The 26,828-nt window shown below is 60.7% G+C and overlaps 1 protein-coding gene across 4 annotated transcripts; it reads left to right on the top strand.

The window, feature by feature from the left end:
- Window positions 1-267: 267 nt before the first annotated feature.
- NPEPL1 (aminopeptidase like 1) lies at window positions 268-21,484 on the top strand. Of its 4 annotated transcripts, none has more exons than XR_009703598.1 (13): window positions 268-493; window positions 1,225-1,410; window positions 1,980-2,150; window positions 6,199-6,288; window positions 6,739-6,820; window positions 8,511-8,653; window positions 13,351-13,428; window positions 15,586-15,686; window positions 16,420-16,543; window positions 16,871-17,047; window positions 17,512-17,622; window positions 18,162-18,377; window positions 18,938-21,483. XR_009703598.1 is itself a non-coding variant. In XM_061210354.1 (13 exons), exons 1-13 carry the CDS (start codon window positions 344-346, stop codon window positions 18,945-18,947), a joined length of 1,545 nt encoding a protein of 514 aa, XP_061066337.1. In that variant the 5' UTR covers window positions 268-343; the 3' UTR covers window positions 18,948-21,484. The 4 variants fall into 4 exon arrangements, 3 of the variants coding, with proteins under 3 accessions (XP_061066337.1, XP_061066338.1, XP_061066336.1); XM_061210354.1 differs by having other exon boundaries at window positions 18,256-18,377; window positions 18,938-21,484; XM_061210355.1 differs by lacking the exon at window positions 18,938-21,483 and having other exon boundaries at window positions 18,256-18,409.
- The last annotated feature ends 5,344 nt before the right edge of the window (window positions 21,485-26,828 follow it).

Below are 26,828 nucleotides of genomic sequence, written 5' to 3'. Positions count from 1 at the left end.
AGGGCCTGCCGCGGTTAGAGGCCTGCCGCGGTTTGAGGCCTGCCGGGAATGGGGCCTGGTGGGGCCGGGCCTGGGCCTACTGCCTGCGGTGCGGGGCCTGGCGGAGTTCGGGGCCCGCCCTGGGCCGGGGCCTGCAGGTCCGGGCCGCCCCGGGCCGCCCGACCCGGGCCCGGCGCCCCCTCGCGCCCCGGGCGGGCCCTGCACGTCTCGCGAGCGGCCCGGAGCGGCGGGGGAGGCGGGGCCGGCGGCCGGGCAGGGCCGGGGCGGCGCCGAGGCCCGGCCGGAGCGGGAGCCCAGGCGCGGCGGGCGCGGTGGCCGGGGCCAGGGGCGCGGGCCGGCGAAGATGGCGAACGTGGGGCTGCAGTTCCAGGCGAGCGCCGGGGACGCGGACCCGCAGAGCCGGCCGCTGCTCCTGCTCGGGCAGCTGCACCACCTGCACCGCGTGCCCTGGAGCCACGTCCGCGGGAAGCTGCTGCCCCGGGTCACCGAGGAGGTGAGCGGGCCGCGCCGGCCGCCATGCGCCGCCCTGCCGGCGAGCGGAGGCCGGGCGGGGCCGGGCCGGCGGGGAGGCCGCGGAGGCCCCGCCTCGACCGCCCGGCGCCCCCCAGCCCGCCCGCCCGCCCGCCCGCCCGCCCGCCCGCCGGCCCAACGGCCCAACGGCCCGGGCGCGCCCAGTAGGCCAGGCCGGCCGGCGAGGCCCGGGGCCGCCCGCCTCCCAGGAACCAGAGGAGCGGGCTCCCGTCCAGCAGCCCCGCCCGGAGGCCGCGCGCGCCCCGCACCCACCCGGGCCGCAGGCTCGTGGGCAGAGCTGGCCTGCCCTTCGACCAGGCGCGAAGGAACTGCCCTTGAGGGGCCGGGCCCCGGCAGCCTGCGCGGCCCTGACACCGCCTTCCGGAACCCTGGTGGCGGTGTCGCCCGCCCCCCTCCAGGGGCACCTGGCTGCGTCCCACCCCAGTGCAGGTTTCCAGCGTTTGTAGCAGAGCAGCCTCCAGCCTGGCCGTTTAAGTCCCCACTGTTTAATCCCACGAGGGTGGACGCGTGCCAGCCGACGCACACAGCGCTTATCTAGTGAGATGTGACACTTCTTAATTAGGGACCCTGGGTGCCGCGGGGAGGCTGCAAAAGTGCCCTTTTAGCAAGTGAGGCAGGCGTGTGCGCGCAGGGCTCCTGGCCGGCGGCCCTGTAAAGGCTGGTGTCTGTCTTGTGTCTCCCCTTGTGATGCAGCTCTGGCAGGCTGCCCTAAGCACGCTCAACCCCAGCCCCACGGACAGCTGTCCCCTCTACCTGAACTATGCCACCGTGGCCGCCCTGCCCTCCAGGGTGAGCCGGCACAATAGCCCCTCGGCCGCGCATTTCGTCACCCGGCTCGTGCGGACCTGCCTGCCGCCGGGAACCCATCGGTGCATTCTGGTGAGTGCTTCTGAGGGGCTGGCCCCGCACGGGCCCCTGAGCTTCGGGTCGCTGCGTGCTGGCTGCTGGCCGGGGCCTGTGGCTCAGCCCTCCGGACCGCAGAGCACTCCGGCCCACGGTATCCCCGAGGCGGACGATGCTGCCGCGACCGCGCAGTGCAACCCCGGCCTTACCGCCGCCGGGGATACCGAGGGCCCCGAGACGGACCGGTCTACCCCAGATCAGTTTGGGTGGCAGATCTGAGACTCAGACCCAGGCTTCCTGAGCCTGTGTCCGCTGTGCATCGCTGCACGTCCTGCCTTCCTGTCTCGGGAGGCAGTTGACCCCATCTGGTGGCTGACATTTTTTTTCTCACATCGTGCGACAGTGATTCCGGGGAAGCCCCCTGGGATGATGGCTTTGCTGGGGCATCTCCGTCCAGATTGTTTCCACAGTGGCCTCTGACCCAGCTCTGGGGCCCTAGCACTTCCTGATGGCGGCTCCCATGGGTTGGGCCCTGGGTCCCATCCCCCCCCCACCCCAACCCCGCTTCGCTCCCCCTCACCACAGCTCCACCCTCTGTGCTGCAGATGGTCTGTGAGCGGTCGGACGCCTTCGCCTCGGCCTGTGCCCTGGCCCGCGCTTTCCCACTCTTCACCCAACGCTCGGGGGCATCACGGCGCCCGGAGAAGAAGACCGTCACAGTGGAGTTTTTCCTGGTGGGACAAGACAACGGGCCAGTGGAAGTGTCCACTTTGCAAGTGGGTGTCTGGAAGTTCAGACCGGGTCCCCGCGCCGCACTCCCCGCCACCCCCCAGCTTGGGCAGAGCTCTCTTTCCCACTCCCTGGGAGAACAGGACAGGACTGCTGGAATTCCCAAGAAGGGCCCCCGGGGCCTGTCCAAAGCCGGGCAGCGGGCTCCCTCCCCCCAGGGTGGTCTTGTTCTCAGGGTTCGGTTCTGTTCAGCCAGTGTTTACCGAGCACCTGCCCCGTGCCAGGCGCTCTCATGTTTTGATACTAATAATCCTGCCCGTGTATATATCATGTTACCCTTTATGGTGCGCTTTTACATGTGTTATTTCATTTGATCTTCCTTCGTTTGATCCTTTTGAGGCACGGCAAGGCTGGAAGTGATTTCCAACCTAGAAGTCCTTGTGTGGGCCGAATGCCAGGTTTCCCTCCCGTGGTGACCCTCCCAGCCCAGTCGTGCTGTGGTCTCATCTTCCCCACCTGCAGCCCCCGCTCCAACCGCCAGACTCAGGTGGTCCTTTCCCCTCCCCTCCCCTCCCTCATCCGTCACTCTGTCTGAGGCCCCTTGAGCACCCCCTCATCCGCTATGTGCCCCCAGGTCTGTAACTGCCCCCCCTCCACCTGGATTCTGTCCCCTAGGAGGAGACAATGTGCCTCATCTCTGCCCTCCTGAGACGGCGCCTCTTTTTTCTTCCCTTCACCTCCCGTGGTCCGCTTGCTTTGCCTGTCTTAACTCCCTTTCCCCCGTCAGCCCACCAGCATGGAGTTCGCCCACCCCCTTCCTGACATTGTTTTCCAAGGACCACATCTGCCTGACCTGAGCACTGGTCATCCCTCCTTGAAGGGCACCCGCCCAGCCAGGAGCCTGAGCCTTCTCTCCTCCCCGTACCCCTCCTGCCTGCACCGCCCTCTCCACATTCCCTTTGTGCGCCGCCCCCCCCCCCCCACCATGGGGGCATTCCAGCCTCACTCCCTCCTCTCTGGGTGGTTTCAGTGTCCCTGGGCTCCAGCCTGCAGTTGGACGCCAATGATCACTCCTTCCCTCCAGCTCCAGGGAGTTCCTTCTGAGTTCTGGGCTGGGGCTGGAGGCCTGAGCATCCTCTACCCCCTCCAAGCCCCTCTCCTCCTGCCCTCAGCCACAGGGACTGGCTTCCTGCTGTCCCTTGGCCTCACCAAGCCCAATCCTGCTCAGGGTCCCTCTCCAGGGCCCTTCCGGCTCTGGTTCTGCCTGGTCTCAGTCCGGCTTCTGCCCACATCCTTTCCTCGGGGAGGCCTGGCCATCCTGGCTAGCCCGGCCTCTCCCACACTGCCAGGCCCTCTGCCAGCCGAGAGCCATCCGCACCGGACATGACGCATCTGAGTTTAGCCTCTGTGCCCTGCGCTGGAATCGGAATCTCCCAGCCCCCGGAGGGCAGGGTCCTGGTCCTGTGCATAATAATCCCCGCACCGGCCTTGTATGTGATGAAGGGTCTCCCTGGCCCCTACATCCCACCCATCCTACTTTGCCCACCTGCACCCCACTGTTCTCTGGGACCATGGCGGCAGCCTCCTAACTGGCCTCGCTGCCTCCAGACGCCCCCCTCCGGTTCCGCTTGCCACTGCCTCACAACCAGGCAGGGGCCAGCGCTTTGCGAGTGCTTGTCAGGTGTCAGGCACTGCTCCAAGCACACGTGTGCGCACACACTTAATTCTCACAACTGCCCAGTGAAATGGGTTCTGTTACTCTCCCCACTTGAGAGTGGAGCAAACTGAGCCTCAGGGATATTAAGTGACTTACGGGGGCCACGCCAGCCTGGGGCAGAGCCAGGCTTAAACCGCGGCCGCCGTCCGTCAGCCCTCTTTCTCTTCTGTCTTGGATCGTGAGCACTTGAGGCTCTGACACCCCGGCTGGCCTTTCCCTCACCACGGGGACCGCCTAGACCCCATCTCTGTGGCCTCTCCTACCCTCCTCTGTGGCATCTGGTGGAACAATGTGTTGTGATTCTCTGCTGGACTTGAGTCCCTTGGGCATCTCTGAATTCAGAGTCTAGTGTGGAGCCTGGCGCGCAGTAGGTGCTCACGTGAACATGGATGGAATGAATGAATGAGTGAATGGATGATCCTGCTTTCGTGATGAGGAAACTGAGGCACAGTGAGGTGCAGGCTCCTACCCCAAAGGTGCCCCCTCTCACCTGAGCCTCCGCTGCGCTCACAAGGTCCGTGAGGCCGGCACTGACGCGCCTCCCAGACAGCGGCCACAGGTCTGTGCAACCCCCAACAGACAGAGACCCTCACCCTCCTGGGGGAGAGCCCGCTGACAGGCAGCGGGGGCTACACGGCACATCTCGCATCTGAGCTGTCAAGTCTCTGCCTCTGAGGCGCACCGGGGTTTAATTACCTCGGGACAGCCTGGAGGGTGGCTGGGCTGGCATTGTGGACCCAGAGCCTGCCCTCCCCGCCCCCGCGGGGCTGGAAGAGGCGGCGAGAAATGGGATGCCATCCTCACCCCCGCCAAACCCACGCTGCGCCTCTCTCTTGATGTTGCCTCTTCCCTGCACTGGGAAAGGCAGCCAGGCCCTGGAGGTGGGTGCTGGAGGGCCAGGTGGGGCAGGAGGCAAAGCCGAGCGTCAGGGCTGATGCGGGTGGACAGAAGTGCTTGGCGGAAGCTGCGAGGGGAGAGGGGACAGCCTGTTTGGGGATGAGCGTGACCTCTGCGTGTGTATGTGCCCCGTCTGCAGTGCCTCCCGTGGTGGACGGTGTCAGGCTCCTGCTCCCCTTTGGGCGCTGGGTCGGTGCACAGGCCGGTCTGTCTGTGTCCTTCCCTCCTGGCCCTGTGGCCAGAGCAGTGTCACATCAGACGACCAGGAAAAAGGGTGGGGGTCTGTGACACTCACAGGGGGCCCACGTGGAAAAACGCCTCCCCAGCGGGCCTAGGGACCTTTTCTCCATTGGGAGGATCCAGAGAAGCTCCTGGAGGGTATGGCCTTTGAGAAGTACCTCAAAGCGTAGCTGGGATCTTGGCAAGAGAAGGGGAGTCGTTTGGTCTGCTCAGGCCACCATGACAACAGCCCACAGACAGGGGGCTTGAACAGCACATGTTTAGGACGTCCAGGATCACGGTGGGTCCTGTGAGGGCTCTCTTCCCGGCTTTCAGACCACCACCTTCTTGCTGTGTCCTCTTCTTTTTTTTCTTATAAATTTATTTATTTTATTTATTTATTTTTGGCTGCATTGGGTCTTCATTGCTGTGCGCGGGCTTTCTCTAGTTGCGGCGAGTGGGGGCCGCTCTTCGTTGCGGTGCGCAGGCTTCTCGTTGCGGTGGCTTCTCTTGTTGTGGAGCACAGGCTCTAGGCGCACGGGCTTCAGTAGTTGTGGCGCGCAGGCTTCAGTAGTTGTGGCGCGCGGGCTCTAGAGCACAGGCTGAGTAGTTGTGGCTCATGGGCTTAGTTGCTCCGCGGCATGTGGGATCTTCCCGAACCAGGGCTTGAACCCATGTCCACTGCATTGGCAGGCGGATTCGTAACCACTGCGCCACCAGGGAAGCCCGCTGTGTCCTCTTCTTAGGGGCAGTCATCCCATCATGGGGCCCCACCCTCCTGACTTCATTGAAACCTGATCACCTCCTAATACCATCCCATTGAGGGTCAGGGCTTCAGGACATTCAGTCCATAACAGAGGGCAATACCTCCTCCTGAGGAGGGGGTAGGGGGTTGGCAGAGGTCAGACATAGTGTGTGTTCAGAGCCAGGCAGGAGGGCCACCTGCCACCTGGATGAGGGGCGTACATAGCAGGAGATGAGGTTTAGAAAGCAAGGTGGGCCCCATGTAGGCCGGGCAGGATGCCAGACTTGAAGGGTTCCTCTGTGATTCTGGAGCCGCGTTGGACTTTCTGTAGACGGCTGGGGGGTCACGGTCAAACTTCTGCTTCCCTTCCACCTGCCCTCGCTCCCCTGGCAGCAGCCCTGCAACCTCCCCCGGGTGACGTGTGCCTCTGACACCTCTGGGCCCCTGGTCATTGGATGAGGAGGGATGCCTTCCACCTGGTCCCAGGGCCCAAGTGACGGCCTTTTGTTTCTCCTAGTGTTTAACAAGCGCCACAGAAGGCGTGCGGCTGGCAGCCCGCATCGTGGACACGCCCTGCAACGAGATGGACACAGACACCTTCCTCGAGGTTCGTAGCCCTGGGGTCCTGCCGGGACTGGGACGGTGTCGGTAGACCCCAAAGAGAGTCAGGAAACGCAGGGCTGCAGGGGGATGGTCCACAGTCTCTGCACCTCGTCTGGGGAAGCCGCGGGCTGCTGCGGACAGAATCCTGCCGTCCATCCAGAGCTGAGGGGCCCCCAGGCCTCAGCTGAGGGTGGAGGGAGGACAGAGCTTCCTCCCCAAGGCCCCTCAGCAGGACTCCAGCCATGAGCTGCAGGAAATCGCAGAGTTTGGAGGGTGAGCCGCCTCTCCTGGGTTTAATCATGCTCAGAGCCAAGAGTCAAAGGCACAGCATCCCGGCCCTTCCCTCTCCCACCGTAAGGCATCTGCTCACCCCTGGCCCAGGCCCTGGCCTCGCCCTGATTTAAGCCGTCTTCACGTGTTTGTGTGTTGTTGTTTTTTCCATGAACACATCCAGGAGATTAAGAAAGTTGGAAAAGAACTGGGGATCGTCCCAACTGTTATCCGGGACGAGGAGCTGAAGACGAGAGGGTTTGGAGGTGGGTCGGGGCTGGTCCTCGCAGATCCTGGCCTCAGGAGCGGCCCGGGGTACCTGGGCGGCAGGGGGGCACCAGGCTGCACGGTGTGTCGTCCCAAGCTTCGCCCTAAGCTTCGCCCTGAAGGAACCCAGCCCGCGTCCAGCCCCGAGGCCAGACCCTGGGAAGCAGACCATCTGTGGGGGAGAGAGGAGGCAGCGATTCAGATTCTGATTCAGATCCTGGAAGCCTCAGGATCCAAGGCCTCCCCCGCCCACTCCCTCTGCAGCCTCCCACATGCTGCCGTCCTGGCTCCCTGGCTAACCCAGCAGGGCCTTTCTGTTCCTCGAATACACAAGTTCACGTCCACATCAAGGCCTGCACTTGCGGCCCTTTCTGTCTGGGATGCTTTCCCCCCTGAGGTAGTCTCACGATAGGGCCGTCTTACCCTGCACGTCTTGGCCACCTCCTCAGAGAGCCTTTCCTGATTGCCAGGCCCGTCCTCCCCAACTCCCAGGCACTGAGATGAGGTGACGACTAGGACAGGAGCTTTCTGTCTGGCTAGGAAGGTCACTGTCGTTACCTGAGGCTGCAAAGCCAATTACCCCAGAAGGTAGCAGCTGAAAGCAACACTTGTCCATTGTCTTGCAGTCCTGTGGGTGGGGAATCGGGCGTGGCTTAGCTGGGTCCGGCCCAGCGTCTCTTGAGGCTGCGGTCATCTGAAGGCCCCACTGGGGCTGGCCACGTGCTCCCAGCAGGGCTCACTCACGGCCCTGCCAGCAGGCCTCTGGGCCCCACTGGCTGTTCCTTGTCCTGTGGGCCTGTCCTTGAGCAGCTCACAACGTGGCAACTACTTCTCTTCAGAGCAAGGTCTCCGAGCAAGAGACGAGAAAGAGCAAGCAAGAGAGAGGCAAGGTCTTCTTTTGTCACCTAATCTTGGAAGTGGTCTTGTCATCTCTGCCACACCCAGAGGAACTGAGACATGCAGTCCTGCCCACACTTCGGGGAGGGGATCCACACGATCGTGAATGCCCAGGGGCGGAATCTGTGGGCACGTGTTAGTGGAGGGAGAGGCAGTTCAGTCAGAAAGCTTCACAGAGGAGGTGACGTCTGCAGCGGGTCTTGCAGGATGAGTAGGAGTTTGTCAGGCAGCTATTACTGCCTCTTGTCCTGGTTGCTACGATTGTTCAGTTCGATTACTGGGGGACCTTGAGGCATGGGCTGTGCCCACAGCAAGCCACAGTTTTCTTGAGAAGGTGGGGCATAGAAACCAACAGTGAGGCAGTGGTGGGAGCGAGGTCGGAAAGGGAGGTCCATCCTGAGTGCACAGAGAGGTCAGGGAAGGGAGGGCGAGCAGGGGCTGGAGCGGCCTTGAAGAATTATCCAGAAATCGTTTCATTCTGCAATCCTGTTCACGTCTTTCTGGGAATGATACAGCATTTGTTTTCTCAGTGGGTTTTCTTGCCTCACAATACTTTGTGTAGAATTCATTTGCAGTCCCAGGGCAGTGAACTCATTTGCCTTCCCTGATCCCACACCGGCCAGGGGGCGGGAGGGGGCGGGAGGGGGTGGGACGGGGCAGGGAGCTCTCCGGGAGGAACGTCCACAGGCCAGTGGCTACTTCGGGGGGAGAGCAGTGTTGCTGGGGGGCTTCCGGGAGTCCTCCGCTGGGTCCAGCCCGCGCCTCACTGACGTGTCCTGTGCTTTCCCCTAGGGATCTACGGTGTGGGCAAGGCTGCCCTCCACCCCCCAGCCCTAGCCGTCCTCAGCCACACCCCAGACGGAGCCACCCAGACCATCGCGTGGGTGGGCAAGGGCATCGTCTACGACACCGGGGGTCTCAGCATGAAGGGGAAGGTGAGGTGCGGGGCTGGGGCTCGGGCGGGGCTGGGCGGGAGGGCCCCTTCTCAGGCGTCGGAGGAAGGAGCAAGGCTCCTGGGCCTTGGAGTCGGGGCGTCCAGGGGAGAGGCCGTGGGGCCCAGTCCCCCGAGAGGCAGATGATTTCACGCCGGCACTTCAGACAGGAGGCAGGAAACAGAAAATCTGGAGGAGAAGAAGGAAGGGGCCTGGGGAGACGCCCACCGTCTCCACGACCGTCTGAGGTCCCCCAGGAGGATGCTTAGTGGTGGTCCTCACAAGACCTTCGGAAAGCAGACGCCCTGGTTCAAGGGAGGGGAGTTTGGGCCCGGAAGCCAGGCGCCTGGGAGCGTTGCTGGGAGGCTGCAAGTCCCAGAGTCTCTCTTAAGGGCGGCCCCTCCTCACGCCCGGGGGCCTGCCCTGCACCAGGAGGAGGAGGAGAGGTGTCTTCATCTGCTCACCCCACATGCAGGTGCTCCAGGCCTGGGCTGGGCTCTAGGGGGAAACTGGGAAGGAGCAGGCTGGGAAGGAGACCTGGAAGAGCAGAGTCAGCCATCCCAGAGAGGGAGCTTTAGACGGCTGAGCGCAAGCTAAGGTCACGCAGGGAAGACATTGACGACTGGCAGCCCTCGTGGCTCTCAGACGCGTCCTTTTGGCCCAGATGGTGTTTTAAAATCCGAACTAGGTACCAGCATTTAAAAACAGGAAGAATTCTCACGGGACTGGGTCTCTTACCTTTTGCAAACTCAGAGGACCTGGCAGCGCTGGTCCTGCGTTCGCACCTGGGGGCATCCTGCTGGAGCTAAGCGGCAGCTGCCCCTGTGGATGCGCCTCTTTCCTCTGGTTGGCCGCCGGCCCCACCACCCCCTGCCGCTCCTCTGACATCACACCCCAGGGTCAGCTGCTATTTAGGGAGGGCTTGTGCTGCTGCTTTTTGCACTTCTGTATTTGGTACCTAGAGTGGATGATCTTTTTTTTTAACATCCCTCCTCTTCTAAACAACAAAATTATTTTCAGGACTAATCGGGAAATGAAACAAATAATAAATGTTTAAAAAAAGCAAACACCAGTAGTGAATTCCCCGATAGTGAATTCCCTTTTATTGAATTCCATATATATTATCATGCCAATAAAAAATTAAAAATGAATGTTATAGTACAAATAAAGGAAACAGTCATCCATTAACACTTTTAAACAGCATTAATGTGGGCTTCCCTGGTGGTCCAGTGGTTAAGACTCCACCTTCCACTTCAGGGGACGTGGGTTTGATCCCTATTCAGGGAAGTTCCGCATGTTGTGAGGTGCGGCCAAAAAAAAAAAAGAAAAAAGAAAATAGCATTAATGTCATTTTTGGTAGAAAAAAACTGATGCCTCCATGTTGTTTTCTCGTGGTGATGTATGCCAGCATCAGACTCTGCTGTCAGGCCTTAGCTTCTGCGGATTTGTCAATGACTTTATCAAAATTGGTCATCTTCACATCTTTATGTTCACTAGGCAGAGGTACCAGATTGGTCAGTCTGTGTTCACTCATAGTTGATCCAAAACAACACAATTAATCTTAATTTTGAAGAGTTTCTATCACATGAAGCAACTGATACACAAATACTCAGGGAAAGTCTCCAACAGTAGGGTCCCTCGGCAGAGACTGCTAAGAAACCCATTTCCCAAGAAACTCCCAAAATTGGTATAGCGTCCATGTCTCTGGTCCTTTGAGATCAACTCCAGCAGCTTTCAGACGTCTGTGGAGTAAAAACGTTTTAAACACCACGACTCCAGTGGTTCCCCGAGACTGTGGGCAGCAAAGAGGCTCGCTGCTCCCTGGGGTTCACTCCGAGCGCACCATCCGAAGGCAGGAACTCGCCATCACAGGCGCCGTGGACACTGACCGGCCGCCTCCGGAGCCCGCCCGACTCAGAACCAGGGCACCTCGCGGAGTCTGCGCCACTGGCAGTGATTAACATCCGTGTAGGATAGTGTTGCTGGCGTTAATGCTGTAGGAGTTAACATAGGTGGATTTGAAGCTTTTATTTATGTGATTAGGACTCGCTTCAGCCAACAACAGGAGGAATATTTTTCCACTGATGACAACAGGCAGACTGACTTTTAGTCGGTTTATCACCGTTTTAAATTCTCTGCAGATGATGTGCCCCTCTAGCTGCACCTGGTGCTGGTCCCCCGCCCACACCCTTGATAGGGGCTCTTGCCCTGAGTTCTGGGGGGCAGAATTTCAGGCTCATTTGGATGTTGGCTTGTTGGAGGGCGGGAGTGAGAAACAGGGCTTCCTGGGAATTAGTCATTTTGCTGGTGGCACCCTCTCCCAGTTTTGCAGGAGCAATCCCGGTTTTCAAAGATTTTCAAGGCAAATCAGGATCAGCATGAATTAACAGGTCTCAAGTGTGTTAGACTCAGGACCCCTTCCAGTCTTAACAAGTATTGATTCCAAAGAGATTTTGTTTATAAGGGTGATGTCTGCTGGTATTTACCCTACTAGAAATTAAAACTGGGAAATTTTAAAGATATGTATTAATTCATTAAAAAATAACAATATGACCCCATTGCATACCACTGTAAATAATACAGCTTTATGAAAAGAACTGTATTTTCCAAAACGAAAAAAAATTACCGAGAGGAGTGGCAATGTTTTACATTTTTGCAGCTCTTTAATGTGTGCCTTAATAGAAGACAGCTGTGATCACGTATCTTCTGCATTTAGTCTATTGTGATCTGTTTTCGTTGAAATATAAAAAGAAAATCTGGCCTCAGTCCTTTTGTAGTTAGAAAAGGGAGAAGCATTTTAGTACCCTCTTCAGGTAACTCAGGACATTCTTCTTTGCTATTATGCCAAAACTCGACAGGTGGGAGCTTCTGAAAGGTTAGTTACGATGTGGAATCTGAAGCCGTGTCTGTGAGCTTTGGTGTTCTGCTACGTTGGAATCTACGGGTCTGTCTTGAACTTTGAATGTATGATTTTATAATATCACACATGATATGGGTCATTTGGAAAATATTGTTCACAGAGCTATGCGGAACCTCCAGATTTTGACACATTTCATTATATAATATTTTTTTAAAACCACATTCGTTAATATCACCATCTATCTCATGTAAAAAGGTGAGTGTTAGGAAGCCATCATGGAGGCAGATACAAGTTTTCCAAAATTCTGATTTTTGCTTGACAGCTCAAATTTTACCACTGGCACCAAGCAATGCCGGGTGCCCTCCTGGAGGTGAGAGGCTCACTTTGATAGTTTTTGAGAAAATGTCTGCAGATACCTGAGTGTGGATCCCCAGCATCTGTCAGTGGTTCCTCCAAGTACAATGGTGTTTGCCAGAACAGAGGCTTGCTGAGCTCAGGAAAGACTCAGGGCCCGCTCCCACTTGGGCTCCAGCCGACCCACCGTGACCGACTGCCGGGCGTCGGGGAGAGAGAGCAGGGCCTTCCCGGCACCTTCCATGTCATCACAGACAGTGTTGGGAACGGCTGTACTCAACAGCTGAGATTTTGAAAAGTTAATCATTTACTGCTTCAGCAAGGAGACTCGAGTGAAATGGGCAGTGCCTTGTTTCCCGGAAGGCCTGGAAATGAATCCAGTGACCGCCAGGTCCCGTGGGGCCCCGGGCCACGGCTCCAGCCATCACTGCCCCTGCCCCATTGGTGCAAGTGTCAGCCTACCAGTGACCAAGGCGTTACCATGGAAATCGTTTCTCTTCTAAAAACAGGAATGACAGGTGGCGTCCGAGAAGCTGACACAGTCAATTGAGCTGCGTTTTTGGTGGGACATTTGTTCTGCCCATGACAGGGGATCACGGGGTTTCAGTGACCACCTCGAGCCATTTTCTGTGTGGCCATTTTGCAAGGGGTTTGATTCTAGGTCTGAGGCCCTGTTTTTCCATTTAAACAATCCTGTGGTTTCTCGCAGATTAGGTCAAAATAGATGGCTTATTTTCAATAGTGCTAGCTGAGTCATTGTCACTCAACTTAATTGTAAAAGCAGCTCCGTTTATATCTAAAAATACTTTCCATTAAAACTCGAGGCTCACGTAATCCAATAAGGGTTCAGAAAAATCACTCGGTACCTTTCAATCCCAAGTCCTTACATCCGATGACCTGTTGTTAATTTAAAATACGAACCTGTCAGTGTTGGGAACGTATAGAATGTAAAAACGCGTAGCTGCTCTCAGCTAGCTTATAGAAAATCGTGTTACCTCTGTGGCCAGAGGGCGCCTCTGTCTCCAGTGATCCTCCCATTAGACCCATCACCCCGGAGACGCGAACTGGGGCGGGTGGCAGGTATCCTCAGGGTGGGGGTGGGATTGGTGATGTCACAGTGACCGGTGACATTTGGGAAGAGCTCCCATTAACCCGGACGGGGCGGTCAAGGTAGGGGGACTTGGTCATGGCCTAGCCAGGAGCCAGGCCACGGCGAATCCGCCAGCTCTGGACGTCTCCCCCTCCCCCTCCCCCCTCGCACAGTTCCCTTCAGTAACTCCCAAAGCTCTGCTCGAGCCAGAGGCACCCCGGCATCTTTGGCCCTTGCTTCCCGTTGCTTCTAGGGGACCCCAGGCGACCAGTGGCATTTCCTGGGTTCTGTGGGCGCCAGGTCCTGCACCTCCGGGGCCCTGGTGTACGGGCTGGGGCGGGGGCCCTGGTATCAGCATCCGCCCACCTCTCTCTCACCCCTCTGTGCCACCCGCAGACCACCATGCCGGGGATGAAGAGGGACTGCGGAGGCGCCGCGGCCGTGCTGGGGGCCTTCCGAGCCGCCGTCAAGCAGGTGGGTGCGGCCCTGCCCTCCCCTTGCGACCCTTCTCCCCAGAGCCGCCCCCCGTCCTTCCTGAGCCTCTGCAGTCCCCTGGCCCCTTTTCCTCTGCACCCCAGCACTGGGCCCCTCGGGCTCCTGCACCCGAGCGTGTCACCTTCGCCTGCGCGTCTGGCTTCACGGGTCCCCGCTGAGTTCTGAGAGCCTCGCCCGTCCGGACCGAAACGGGAAGGGCGCCGTGGAACAGGCTGGCCGCCCGGCCTGCCCGCTCACACTCAGGGTCCGGTGCTCAGGGTCGGGGTCTGGGGAGGGCCGGGCTGCTGTTTGGCGGAAGGGGCCCGGGGTCGGCCCTGGAGTAGCCTGGGTGGCCACTTTGAGCACAGACGTCCAGGGCAGCCGGAGGGCCTGCACTCCCCACCCAGGGCACGCCAGGCCTCGTGGAGCCCAACGATTGGAGCCAGGTTCCTGAGCCAGGGGAGCCCTGTTGAGGGGGCCAGCAGCAGTGGCTGCCCCCCGGCGTTTGGAGTTGCAGAGGGTGTTTATCCAGCAAAGGGGGGTGGGCGCACACCGGCCGTCCAGGGACACTTACCTCTCAGCGTGGCTCCCTCGGGCGCTTCTGAGAAGCCCAGCCCTTCGTGTCACCAGATACAAGCCTTCCTTCCCCACAGGGGCCACCTGAGCAGCGTGGCTCCCAGGGGTGAACTTCCAGTGAAAAGATTTTGGCAGATAGTTTCTGCCCAGGCACCCCCGAGAGGGGAGCAGAAAGTCCGGAAGGAAGGAGGGCTCGGCCTGCGGGCCGGGGCGTCCCGACGGTGCCGGGGCGCCTCCCTAGGGTCACTGCGGCAGAGCTGCAGGTCACGGCACCCGCCCCCCAGGAGCAGCGCGTGGCCCCCCCTCTGCGGAGCCAGGTGTGGGATGGGGAGGGGGTCTTCGCCCTCGTCCCCTCGCCCTGCTCGGCACACGCAGGCCCGGCCTGGGGGCAGCACCCAGCTCACCTGCCTGCCTGGGGCCCTGCGGGCTGAGCTGGGCCCGCCCCCTCGGTGGATGAGCTCGACAGGGATGCGAGGGGAACGGCCGAGCCGTGGGCAGCTGCTTGTTGTCAGCTCGTGGGGGAGTGTCTGGAAAGCTCACGTGGCCGCGCTGCCCGGAGTCTTTGCTGAGGGGCCCGGGTGACTGCCCGCGGAGGGTCTGTCCTGGTGTTTAGACAGGCCGGCCGGGAGGCGCCCCAGCAGGTGGACCCGTCCTGTGTGCAGGGAGCTGCTTGGCAGTTAACGCCAATCCATCAGCTGGCGGCCGTGAGTGGTCTCGGGACTCCTCTGGACCCTCCACCGCCAGGGGTGCTGCCGTGGGGTGCTGAGGGTCCCCACCCCACAGGGGCCGAAGCCTGGAGGCTCCGCTTGTAACTGGTTTTTTAAGAAAAGGAGTGTGCCTCAATATGAGCCTCAAAATGCATAATGATGGTGACAGATCGTAACCCACAGAATAAAATAAGTATCCACACATCATACCGGTAGGCATAAGTCATTTATTCACAGCAGCATCCCAGTTGCTTACTGTAGAAGTGATAGAAATAGAAAACCACCATTTGGCAAACAGCAGCGTAGTAATTGTTTCAGGTGAGAATGATCAACAGATGCTAAAATCAGAGGTGAGTGTGGTGAGAATGGGAGCGAGGAGGTGAGTCCACGCAAGGGCTTCCGTGGTGGGGCACGGGGGCGGGGGTCACTGTGTCCCCGTGGACTCCACCGGGCAGGGACGGCACACACAACCTGAGTGTAGGCACAAGGAAACACCAGAGACAAAAGGCCAACCTCGGAAGCTCGCAGATCAGCGGGTTTGTGTGCTGAGGGACCTTGACCGCTGGCCACCCTGTGTGGGCGGGAGACAAAGGGCTGAGCGAGGCCCCTGGGGAGCGGCCGGGCTGGGGCTCAAACCCGGCAGCTCAGCCCCGCTTCCGGGCTCAACGCTGCATTGCACGGACGTTGGTGGCGGACCCCTGGCCTAGAGCCCGCCGCCAGGACCACGGGGAGTGCCGGCGGCTGTGCTCGCTGCTCCCTGGACTCCTGTCTGTCTGTCGCTGTCCTGGTGCGTCAGCGGAGAGTTCCGGCCCATCCTCCCCCCACCGCCGGCACCCCCAGCCTGTACCTGGAGCCTCCGCCCTTGTCCCTGCAGGGTTTCAAAGACACTCTCCATGCCGTGTTCTGCTTGGCTGAGAACTCGGTGGGACCCAGCGCCACGAGGCCGGACGACATCCACCTGCTGTACTCAGGAAAGTAAGGCCGTCCCCGCCCGCCCACCTCACAGTGCCTGCCCCCCTCACGTTGTCTCTGTTGGAACTCGTGGCCCTTCCCAGGGCCCTGCTGGCAGCCCTGGCCGCGCCCAGCTCACCCCGGCCGCTCGCCAGGGGCCCCTGGCTCACCGGTGGCCAGGCGCTGTGGGGAGGACGCCCTGTGTCAGGAGCCCCTGGGCAGCAGCCGCTTGGTCCCAGGGTGGCCGCGAGCGGGGCCGTGTCACTGCGCGAGGTGTCGGGCGCCACGCAAGGGCTCGGGACCCACCCTGCCTTAGGGGGACAAGCCCTTTCCGACCTTTAGGCGTACTGTCCTTCGGGTGTCTGAAGCCTGCACCCCCAGACCCCCAACTGGGGGGCCCTGCCTGCATCTCCTCCCTGAGATCAGCCCTTGGGCTGCTCCTTCTCAGCTGCAGAAGGAAACGCTCGAAAGTCACAGCAGGCAGCATCTGGAGGAGCAGGGGGCCCCGGATTCGGAATAGCAGAGTCTGCTCGCCCGCCCAGGCCTCCCACGGGTGCCCGTCCCCAGGGTGACCCCGAGAGGCGCCGCCTCCCCTCCTTTACCCAGGCGACCCTGTTCTCCCATCCTACAGATGAGGAAACTGAGGCACGGGAGCAGGGGGGCGTCACTCCGGACCCCCTTGCTCGTGACGCTGGCACTGCGTTTCTGTCGGGGACAGGGAGGAGGGGCTCTAAGTGGGGTCTTGGCTGCTCCCTAGGACTGTGGAAATCAACAACACGGATGCCGAGGGCAGGCTGGTGCTGGCAGATGGCGTGTCCTACGCGTGCAAGGACCTGGGCGCCGACATCATCCTGGACATCGCCACGCTGACCGGAGCTCAGGTGGGGCCCTCCGCAGCGGCCCCCGAGGAGCCGGAGGCCACCTTGACTCTGAGAGGGGCGGGGTCTGCTGTCCCTTCGTCTTCGTAACGGGTCGGAGCTGGCCCACGGGGCTCCATGGGGGTGCAGGCGCGCGGGGCCCGAGGACCACAGCGGGAACGTCAGGGCAGGACAGGGACCGTCCCCCAGGTGGTCGCGCTCAGGCTTCTCTCGCTGTCTTGCTGCCCCGCTTTCTGTCGGCCCCTCTTCTGTCCTGGGTGTTCCCCGCCACCCCGACCTGGATACCCTCCCCCTCCCCCCGGCTCTCTCCATCTCTCCCCGCGTCCCCAGGGCATCGCCACGGGCAAGTACCACGCGGCAGTGCTCACCAACAGCGCCGAGTGGGAGGCGGCCTGCATGAAGGCCGGGCGGCAGTGCGGGGACCTGGTGCACCCGCTCGTCTACTGCCCGGAGCTGCACTTCAGCGAGTTCACCTCGGCCGTGGCCGACATGAAGAACTCAGTGGCGGTAGGTGTGGAGCAGGGTGGAGCGGGGTCAGGGCGACCCCAAGAAACAGCAGCAGGGCGGATCAGGGTCCCCCCACGAGGCCCCAGAGCTGGGCTCTGGTCGGGGGAGGGGAGAAATCGTCCAAAGTGGGGGCGCGCCGCTCACTGGTCTCGCTGCCGGCACGTCCGCTCGGCGGGCACCAGGGCGTCCTCCCCACTCCGGGCCCTGCCTCCGCCGCCCCCGTCAGCTCTGTCGCTGGCGCCCCCCTTGCCCGGCGTGAAGGCAGACCCCGTAGCCCACGGGCACGGCCCTCGGGTCACTCTCTGCTGCCCCCCGCGTGGTCGCTGAGGACGGTGGGGTGGAGCGGGTGCGGGGCGCCCAGCGAGGGCCCAGCTGGACGCAGCCCCGAGGGCGCTCTGGGCGAGCCCCTCCTCAGCGTCCCCGCCGCTGGGTGCCGAAGGGTCGCAGCCGTCCTCCTCCCGCAGGACCGGGACAACAGCCCCAGCTCCTGCGCCGGCCTTTTCATCGCCTCGCACATCGGCTTCGACTGGCCCGGGGTCTGGGTCCACCTGGACATCGCCGCGCCCGTGCACGCCGTGAGTCCAGGCCCCAGGGGTGCCCCTGCCTCCCCCCGTTAGGACTCGCTTGGCCGGCCGGCCGCTCTGCTCCCCTCCCCGGCCCCTCCCCGCCAGGCTGGCTGCTCCCAACCTCTCTTGCGTCCAGAGCCCCTCTCTGGCTCCAAAGCTGCAGGCTGAGCTCATCGGAAACATTGTGTGTGAGGGTCACACGGCCAGCTGTGGTCCCCCTGACCTCTGGCCTCCTCATCCCTGGGAACAGTGTGGCTGCTGCGTGGAGTCCTTCCCAGCCGACCCGTCCTCGGCAGGAGGCCCAGGGCCCTCGGTCTCGCCCTTTCCCACCCCAGGGAGACGGGCTGGGGGCAGGGAGCCCAGGGCCGTGTCCACCAGCCCGTCGCCCACCGGCCCGGAGTGTAGCGGGACAGGGAAGGGGGCCGTGGGGCATGTGGGGGGCAGACGCCCTGGTCCAGGAGCCAGGGGTCCCCACCCACACCCCGGCGGCGGGTTTGCCGAGCGGCTCTGGCTCGGCCGCACGTGTTTTCCACTGCCCTCGCCCACAGGGTGAGCGGGCCACGGGCTTCGGTGTGGCCCTCCTGCTGGCACTCTTCGGCCGGGCCTCTGAGGACCCTCTGCTGAACCTGGTGTCCCCGCTAGGCTGTGAGGTGGACGCCCAGGAGGGGGACGCGGAGAGGGACACCAAGAAGCGCAGGCTCGTGTGACGCGGCTGCCCCGCCCGGCGACACTGGGCTCTTTACCTCACTTTGCACTGATTACTTGTAAGCAATTGGAAGATTATACCTTAAGATGAGCTTCGGTTTGTTTTGTCTTTAGTTGTCGTGGTGACGGAAAGGGCTTCTTCTTGTAAGTCTCAGGAGACAGCTCAGGGTTTGGCGGGGCCCCGGGGAGGGACGTGCGGGCAGCACTGGGCTTGTTTCTGTTTGATTCGCCGCCAGCTTCTGCAGACCGTGCTCCCTGCTGGGGCCTCCGCACGACCCCGGGCCCCAGGATGCATGCGCGGCCCTGGCGCTCTGGGCTGCGTGGCCCTTGGGCCGCCTGCCCCTGCTCAGCGTCCACGGTGGGTGCCGTGGCCCAGTCTCCAGCCCGGGCCCTGCGCGTGGCACCCACATTACAGAGAGCCCAGGCCCGTGCTCCAGCCAGGGCTGCCGCTGCCTCCAGGCAGCCCTCCCCTTTGAAAGGATGGAGGTGACTTACTTCGGGGACCCAATTTCATGGAGCACGAGGAAGCTCTACTCTGGCCCCTTAGAATTCACTGGGGGTGGAATTAAATATGGCTGAACCACATCACATCTTTGCCTCCGTCTCACTCTCTCTCCAGCCCGTTTTAGAAAGCAACCCTGACGCCTGCCCATGGGCCTGAGGCTCCGGGATGCCACCACCTTCTCCCAAACCAGCATCTGGCTTTGAGATGCAGCTTGTCAACCTCGTTTTTACAGATGAGCAAGCACCCTGGGGCCCTCGGGTCCAGGCCTGCACAGCCTGGGCCATCTTGGATCTGAGGGTTTGGAGTGCAGCCTCCTTGGGCTCTTAGGGCTTTCCCACGACCTGCAGTCTGCAGGGAAGGCTGTCCTGACCCCCCGAGCACATCTCGAGGCAAGTGTTGTACGGGTCCAAGTGAAGGTCCCCCCCGGGCATGTCCCTAGGTGCTGAAGGGCCCGGTCTGGCCAGGTTTCAGGGAGACCCCCGACCTGGGCCAAGCGGAGGAGATCGGGGACTCGGGCCCCACCCGGCATGGAGGCGGCTGCCCACGCCTCCTCTGCTGGGGACAGGAGGGCGAGAACGTGGCTGCAGGACACTCGTCCCCAGGCTGTGCCCTGACAATCAAGGTGACTCTTTCTGGGTTTGGTCCCAAGCATGTATTTAATAACTGCCTGCTGTGGGCACAGCCCTGACTGGGCCTGGGAAAGGCAAGCGGCGGCTCCGAGGCCCCAGCCCCATCTGGGAAAACCGTGGCCCACGTGTTAAGTCGCAATAATCGTGGTCACAAGGCGCTCGGTGGGCCGCGCCGTGAGCTCAGGGAGGCGCAGCGGCCGGGGGGGCCAGGAGCCTTCACGGGTCATTAGCGTGCTTAATGGCCTTGAAGTAGGCAGCTCGCTCCAGCTTCCCCCTGAGAAGCCCTGGAGGAGCCAGAGGTCACCGAGGTGGTCCAGCTCCTCCTCCGGGCAGCTGGCACTGTCCTTTCCCCGCCCCCATTCCCCCCCCACCCACCCCGCAGAGGCTGCAGGATGCAGGGTCAGGGAGCAGGGGAGGAACTGAGTCTCCCTTGTGCGGGCACAAAGGCGACCTCAGGCCCGGGGACTCAGCTGGGGAGCAGCTGCAAGGGCTTGGCATCAGGGGCACCCAGGGCTGAGGCAAAGACCCTGCTTCTCCGAGGCCAAAGGGCCTGAGGACGTGACGGCTGCTTCCCACGGCCCCTCTGGAGCCCCGGCAACAGGGTGGTTTGTGGGCCGGCGGGCGCCGGTGCGTCCACTTGATCACGGTCTCGGGCGAGCGGTACAGGAAGATGAGCCTGGCCGACAGCTCCTGCTCCAGCTGCAGCTCGCCCAGCTCGCGGACCAGGAAGATGGCAGCGCAGAGCCCGAGCACGCGGCGCACGTCGGGCGGCTGGTTGTACATGATGGACCGGGCGATACCGAGGAAGTGCTTGTGGATGAACTTGGCCGCGACCATCACCACCGACACGTAGAGCCCGACGAGGCTGGGTGGGGGGCCCCCCGTCAGCGCCACTGTCCCAGGACAGCAGTCACAGCCCCCGACTCAGCCTGGCTGGATAGGGGCGCGAGTGCTAGCCGCTCACGGCCCCCGAGGCCTCCTGTGAGTGGGTCTGGGGTTCCAACCCCGCCTGAGGTTGGAGGGCGGGGTGATGGGCACCCGTGGAGCAGACACACGTTACCCTGCAGACAGGAATGAGGGACAGGACGGTGGGAATGTCCCTTTCTGCTAGTGGCTTGTGTGACGGTAAACCACCGTCTTGGTATGTTTCTGAGGCCAAGGGAACAGGGGCTTGTGCCCCCCCCTCCTGGGGCAGTTCTGGAGAGCAGGGGTGAGAAGGGACCGGAAGGTTCTGAAGAGCCCAGGGCATGAGGCAGGTTCCTAGAGCCTGGGGAGCCTTACCCGTATCCCGCCAGGAAGCCCAGGCTCTGGGGGCTGACTTTGTCGTTAAAGATGATCAGCTCCATGTCCTGGCTGCAGCCCCGGCTCTGGTCACAGCCTGGCCGCCACTCCCGGACACCCCGCCACTCGGCCACCGGGCTGGCTGTGAGGGCCTCCGCTGGCCTCAGCTGCTGCATCCGGACTGTGGCATTGCAGAAGAAGGCCAGGCGGTCCACGTCCCAGGACCCGTGGGAGTGGGCTGTGCAGGAGAGACAGCATCAGGCCCTGGGGACGTCTGCAGGCTCGGGAAGACCCAGTGTCACCCAAGATGACCATATCAGAAAACTTGCCTCGGATGGGCCCGACATGGACGTTCAGGGGAGCGAAACCTCTAACGTTCTCCCCGGCTCTCCCCATAGGCAATGCAGCCTCCACTCAGGCACAGCCTGGCCCTGCACCCAAAATGCACCCCTTTTTCCTGCCTTGTTCAGGGGCCCCCCACCTGGAGGCCCCTTCCCCAGCCGGCCCCTGGCAGTACCTCCCGATGGGCCGGTAGTTGTGGCCTCGCTGGAAGGCTCAGCCTTGGCCCCTGGTGCACACTGATGCACCCCTCAGAGCTCTCGGGGCCCCCAGGAGCACATCTGCGACCCCACCAGCCCCCTCCCCCAATCCACGTTGGTTGAGTTGGAATTTGCTGCATGATGCTCTGCCCAGAACCTCTGTTCAGACTGTTCCCTGGCGAATTGATGTTCAGCAGTTCTGTTTATTTGTTTGTTCTTTAACAAAAGGTTGTTTTGGTTTGAGATTCAGCAAAAACACACGCCGCCTTCTGCTTCCTCTCTGTTCGGGATTCAGTAAATTAGCTGTTCTCCAGTTGGCTTCGAGGCCTCGCCTCAAATGAGCCTCCAGCAAGATAATGCGTTTAAAAGCCCTTGGAAAAGTACCAGGCACCACGCACATGAGAGACAGTGTCAACCTGTGAGCCAGGCAGGCTCGAGGGGCCTTGCTCAGGCCCACGGTTAGGGCCCGGGGGCGGGGGGCTGCCTCGTGCCCTCCTGCCCGACCCCCTGTCTGCCCCAGCAGCGCCATCGGAGGCCGGGGGCAGGGATGTGAGGGCGGGACGGGTCCTTATCAACTTCCAGCTGGTGGGCCGTTTTCGCTTCGGTCCTCTCTGTGGTCCTGAGAGCTCTGGGGATGAGTCCAGGGAGCATTCTTCAGTCAGGAAAACAAAGTCAGAGACAAAAATCCAGAGGCCCGCTTTACAGTCACCTGCATTTAGCGTAGTTCAAACACGAGGGGCCTCGATCTGAAACCGTGGGTTCCTATTGGCTACGTGAGAAACTCCGCGGGGCTCAGACCCCCCCCAGGTCAGCTTAGAAAGTCTCCCCAACTCCGTGACCGTGGCCTCCTTTGCAACGCCTGACTGTCCCTTTCTTCTAATGGGTCAGCTGAGTTTCTGTGGCGTCCACGAGTGTGTTTGGTCCAGCGTGGGGATGGCCTGAAGGCGCCTCCTCGGCCAGCAATCTTTATTAAGCGCCACCTGTATGCACCCCTGAGACAGGCACTCCTCTCGTGGGGTCCTTCCCAGCCTGCAGCCCTTGGGGGCCAGCTTCTGGCTGAGGAGCCAGAGCTGGCCTGTGGGAAGCTGGAGGTGGGCTGCCCCCGGCACCCAGGGGGCCCGAGTTGTAGGCGGCTCGCAGGCCAGAAGCGGCCCTCAAGCCCACCTCAAACACTCGCTTTCTTGTACCAACCATGGAGGTGTCATTAGCGACTAATAGACTATCATTTCGTAAGCAGTTTGCCTCGTGCAGGGCAAATTATCTTATTCCCACCTCGGGGCACGGAAGCTTGTGTGTGTGTGTGTGTGTGTGTGTGTGTGTGTGTGTGTGTCTTGGGCAGGCGGGAGAGTCAAGCCCAGGGGGGCCGGGCTCTCTCTCTCTGCATGATTTCCGCCTTCCGTCCAGAGCCCTCTGACCTTTGGCAGCCCTCCCCATAGCGCAGGGCGCGGTAGGCAGTCATCAGGCCTGTGTGCACGGGTCCATGGAAGAAGGAGGTGAGTCCACAGGTGCTCAAGGCCGAGGCTGGCCAGACAGAGGGGCCCGTCACTGGCCAAATGCCCCTGGGAGCTCTGTGTGCGGCCCCGGGCTCTGGGCCTCGGTTTCCCCATCTGTCAAATGGCCCTGGACCCTCTGGCCTCCTGTGATCTGAGTGTGCTGCTCACGGGCTCTGGGCCAGCAGAACTGGGTTCAAACCCCAACCCTGCCTGTTTTGTGGCTTGAGAGCTGGGGCCGGTTAGCTGGTTAGCCGGTTACCTGTGTCCTAGGGACACCATGCGCCTGGGAAAGTGCTGCCTAAACAAGGAAAAGCCCGCACAATGCCGCCCCCGCCCGCGCCCGGCGCGCAGAGGGGACACCTACACGGGCTCGCTCCTGGCGAGGCTGAGCCTTTGGACCAGCTGGCCCCGTGTCTCCGCATCTGTGTAACACACCGTGTGTTTGGCGGATGCTTCCACGTTTCTGACCAGAGACACATTCCTGAGGGCGGAGGGAAAGGAGACACGATGCTGAGAAACAAACCAGCCAGGCGCGTGGGGCAGCTTCCCTCCCGCCTGGCTGCCAGGGCTCCCTGCTAAGATGGGCTGAATGACCCTTGTGTTCACCTGGGGCCCCTCAGTTCCCGAAGCCGGAGGAAAGGGTGACAAAGGATCCTGCCACTGGGGAGTCTGGGGTCTTCACCAGGCAGCAGCCACCCTCTGCCCTCTGCCCTCTGTGCGCCCTTCCTCCACCCGGGCCTCACTCGGCCCTGGAATTGCACCTGGGCCGGCGCACACGGCTCCCACCTGCCCCGCACACCTGAGCATCATTTAAGGCCTGAGAGGCCAGCGGGCATCAGGCTCGGGCCCTCGTGCTCCCACCACCGGCGGCTGCCGTGACGATGCCCAAGGCGGGCGCTCAGCACGGGAGGACAGTGGACACGGCCAGCCTGTGCCAGCCCCTCACCGGCCCCCAAGCCTCGGTTTCCCCGTCTGAAGGTGGGGAGGGAAGGGGTGCTCCAGGTGGAGGTACAGCAGGTCTCCGAAATCAGGGTTTCCTGGCGTTATGACAACAGGAGGGGGCCCGGCCGCCTTGCACGAGGGGTGAGTCGTCACGGCAGAGGGACCCCATTACACGTGGGAGCTGCCATCCTCTGCGCCCGAGCCAAGAAGACAGCACAGAACGAAAACGCCCTGCACTCCCTCCTGCCAGCTGTCCTGGGAACCATCTGGAGAAGGTGCCGAGTGCAGGGCAAGGGCCCTCCATGCCTCTCTCGCCTGTCAAGGGCTCTTTTGTGTGTGTAGGCAAGTTGTCAGCCAGGGTTGCAAGGGCCTGGCAAAGCACAGTCCCGCCAGCCTGCTGGGCCCCCCCGAGGAGGGCGCCGTTTCCTCCTGTGGATGGAAGACAAGGCAGCCCCATTTCCTCCCCGGCTCTGGCAAGGAAATGGGCTATAAATAAACAGCCCACAGACGACAGTTATAGCAGAGGGGACGGCCCAGCTCTAAGAGGGGGCCCTGGGGAGAGGGCTAGTTGGGGAAGTGCTATCTGAGCTGAGATTGCAAGGATGAGTGAGTATTAAATGATGCAGAAGATGGAAGAAATCATTTCAGGCAGAGGGAACCACGTGTGCAAAGGCCCTGGGGTGGGAAAGGCCGTGACAAGCTGGAGGAGCGGGAAGGAGGCCAGCGAGGCTGGAAGGGGGAGAGGGGTGTGGGGAAGAGGGCAGGGGGTGGGTGTGATGGGCAGGCACAGCCTCGCGGGCCGCGGGCGGGAGCGGACTTTTTATTCAAAGAGCAAGGGGAGCCATGGCGGTGTTTTGTGCAGGTGAGAGGCAGGTTGAATTGACACCTTCAAGAGAGCCCTCTGGCTGCAGGTCACCAGAGGCCTGCCCCCCGCCTCCCATGCGCAGAAGGGAACCCACACCAACACCCAGTGTTGGCTGGGATCAACCAAGTTGCTGTGGAGGCCAGGTTTAAGGAGGGCCGGTGAGAGCCAGCATCCTAGGGGCTACGGTTCCCAGGTGTCTGGCCCTAAAAGCTGATCGCCACCTCTGCGGTCGTGGACGCCACGTTCCTGTTCCCCCGCAGGGCACGAGTGGGACAGGTTTTGTGGCCCGGCCTGCACCGCCCCTGCCATTTCCCGGTCACGTGACCTGGCCCCAGTGCCCTAATCAGCTGCACTTAAGCCCCTCCATCAGTTAAAAAGAACACGGTCTAACATCCACCTTGAGAGGGTCGAAACGGTGTCAGTGGTCATGAAAGACCCATGGCGGGCAAGTCTAAACTCTTAACAAATAGGAAAGACAACAATTTGAAGAAACTGGAGAACGACAACAGTAGAAAGTTGCTGGAGCCTTGGGGTGGCAGGAATTCCACCAGAAAGCCGCAGTCTTACGGGTGGGTGTGCGAGAGAGGAGCTCCGGGCTGCCCAGCAGGTGACGGTCATGGTGATGCGGTTCCAGGGTCGGGGCGGGGTGTGGTGTTCTGCTGGGAAAGAAGCAAAAAGCCAGTGTTTAACACCCCCCGAGGGCTGGGTCTGACCTCCATTTCCAGCCAGGTTGGAGGGGAGGAACTGGAGTTACCCTCCTGCCTTAAGCAAGTGAGAAAACCAGACAAACACATAGAATGCAATGATTTTCGGACACTGGAAAACAGGCAGCCCGAGAGGGTTATCCCAGAGAGAAAGGAAGCAAATGCGATGAGCTGCCTGCCCAGTTGCCCCAGCTGATGGCCCAGAGGCCTCTTGGCTGCATCACAGCCCGGAGGAACCCAATCAGAGCCCAGGGAGCCTCCTGAGCTACAGGGGGAACAGAGCTGAGGATTTGGGAAGGGCCCAGGCAGCTGGAGTTGCAGGGTGGAGACCTGGAAAGCAGAGAGCTGCCCAGAGGGAGGGAAATCCAGAGCCGGGCAGAGGGTTCCCTGAGCCTCCAGCTGAGTCCTGCTGAGCCCATGGCTGGGGGGATGGGGTGCCTGTGGGAGCAGAGCTGCACAGGCCCCGGTCCCAGGGCCAGGGGCTTGGGCAGGTCAGCAGAGCTGAGACCTAAGACACCACCACTCAAGTCCATGCTGACCTCTGAGTGGGACGCACGTGGGCATTTGAAACCAGCGCCACCGGAGCCTGGCAGCTGAATGGACAGGAGCCAGTGCCCACAGAAGGTAGACAGAGCTTGCAGCATGAACCCAGCTGCTAAAACAGAACCAGGAGGATGGGGGAGGGAAGGGGGAGGAGGAAATGGAAAAAGGAGAAGGAAACCCACATTCTCCAGGGCGTTTTTAACAGGATCCAGTCTTCTCACATAACACAAACAAACAAGATGTCCAGGATAAAAATCCAGCATTACTCAGCACACCAAGAACCAGGAAAACTCTGACCAAATCTCTAGGGAAAAGGCAATCAAAAGATGACAACCCTGAGATGACCCAGATGTTGGAATTATCAGACAAGGACTTAGAAGCAGCTGTTCTAATTATCCTCCATGAGGTAAAGCCGTACGGTCTTGAAATGAATGGAAAAAACAGAAGTTTTGGCAAAGAGAGACAAACTATAACAAAGAATCACTAAATGTGATGTGGTATCCTGGATTGAATTTTGGAACCAAAAAAAGAAAAGAAAAGAAAAGACATACGTGTAAAAACTGGTGAAATCCAAATACAGTCTGGAGTTTAGCTAATAATAATGTATCCAGATGTTATCTTAGTTGTGACAAACATACCATAGTTCATGGCAACGAAAGAGGTTAACATTAGGGAAAGCAGGGTGAGGGGTATTTGGAAACACTATTATCTTTGCAACCTCCTGTAAATGTAAAATTTTATTAAAGAAAAAGTTTACTTAAAAAGAAATTAAAATTTTAGAACTGAGAAGCAAAGTATAAGATATAAACATTTCACTGAATAGGCTAATAGCAGAATGAAGATGACAGAGGAAAGAGTCAGTACACTTGAAGACAGATCAATGGAAATGATCTAATCTGAAGAACTGAAAGAAAGGATTTTTAAAAATGAGGGCCTCAGGATTTGTTAGTCAATATTGTAGGATCTAACAAACCATTGAAATTCCTAAAAGAGGAAGAGGAAGAGATGA

This window comes from Eubalaena glacialis, chromosome 13 (genome assembly GCF_028564815.1).
Source record: "Eubalaena glacialis isolate mEubGla1 chromosome 13, mEubGla1.1.hap2.+ XY, whole genome shotgun sequence".
NCBI classification, from domain to species: Eukaryota; Metazoa; Chordata; class Mammalia; order Artiodactyla; family Balaenidae; genus Eubalaena; species Eubalaena glacialis.
The sequence above is the reverse complement of the archived record's forward strand: the minus strand, read 5'-3'. Positions and strand labels throughout refer to the sequence as shown.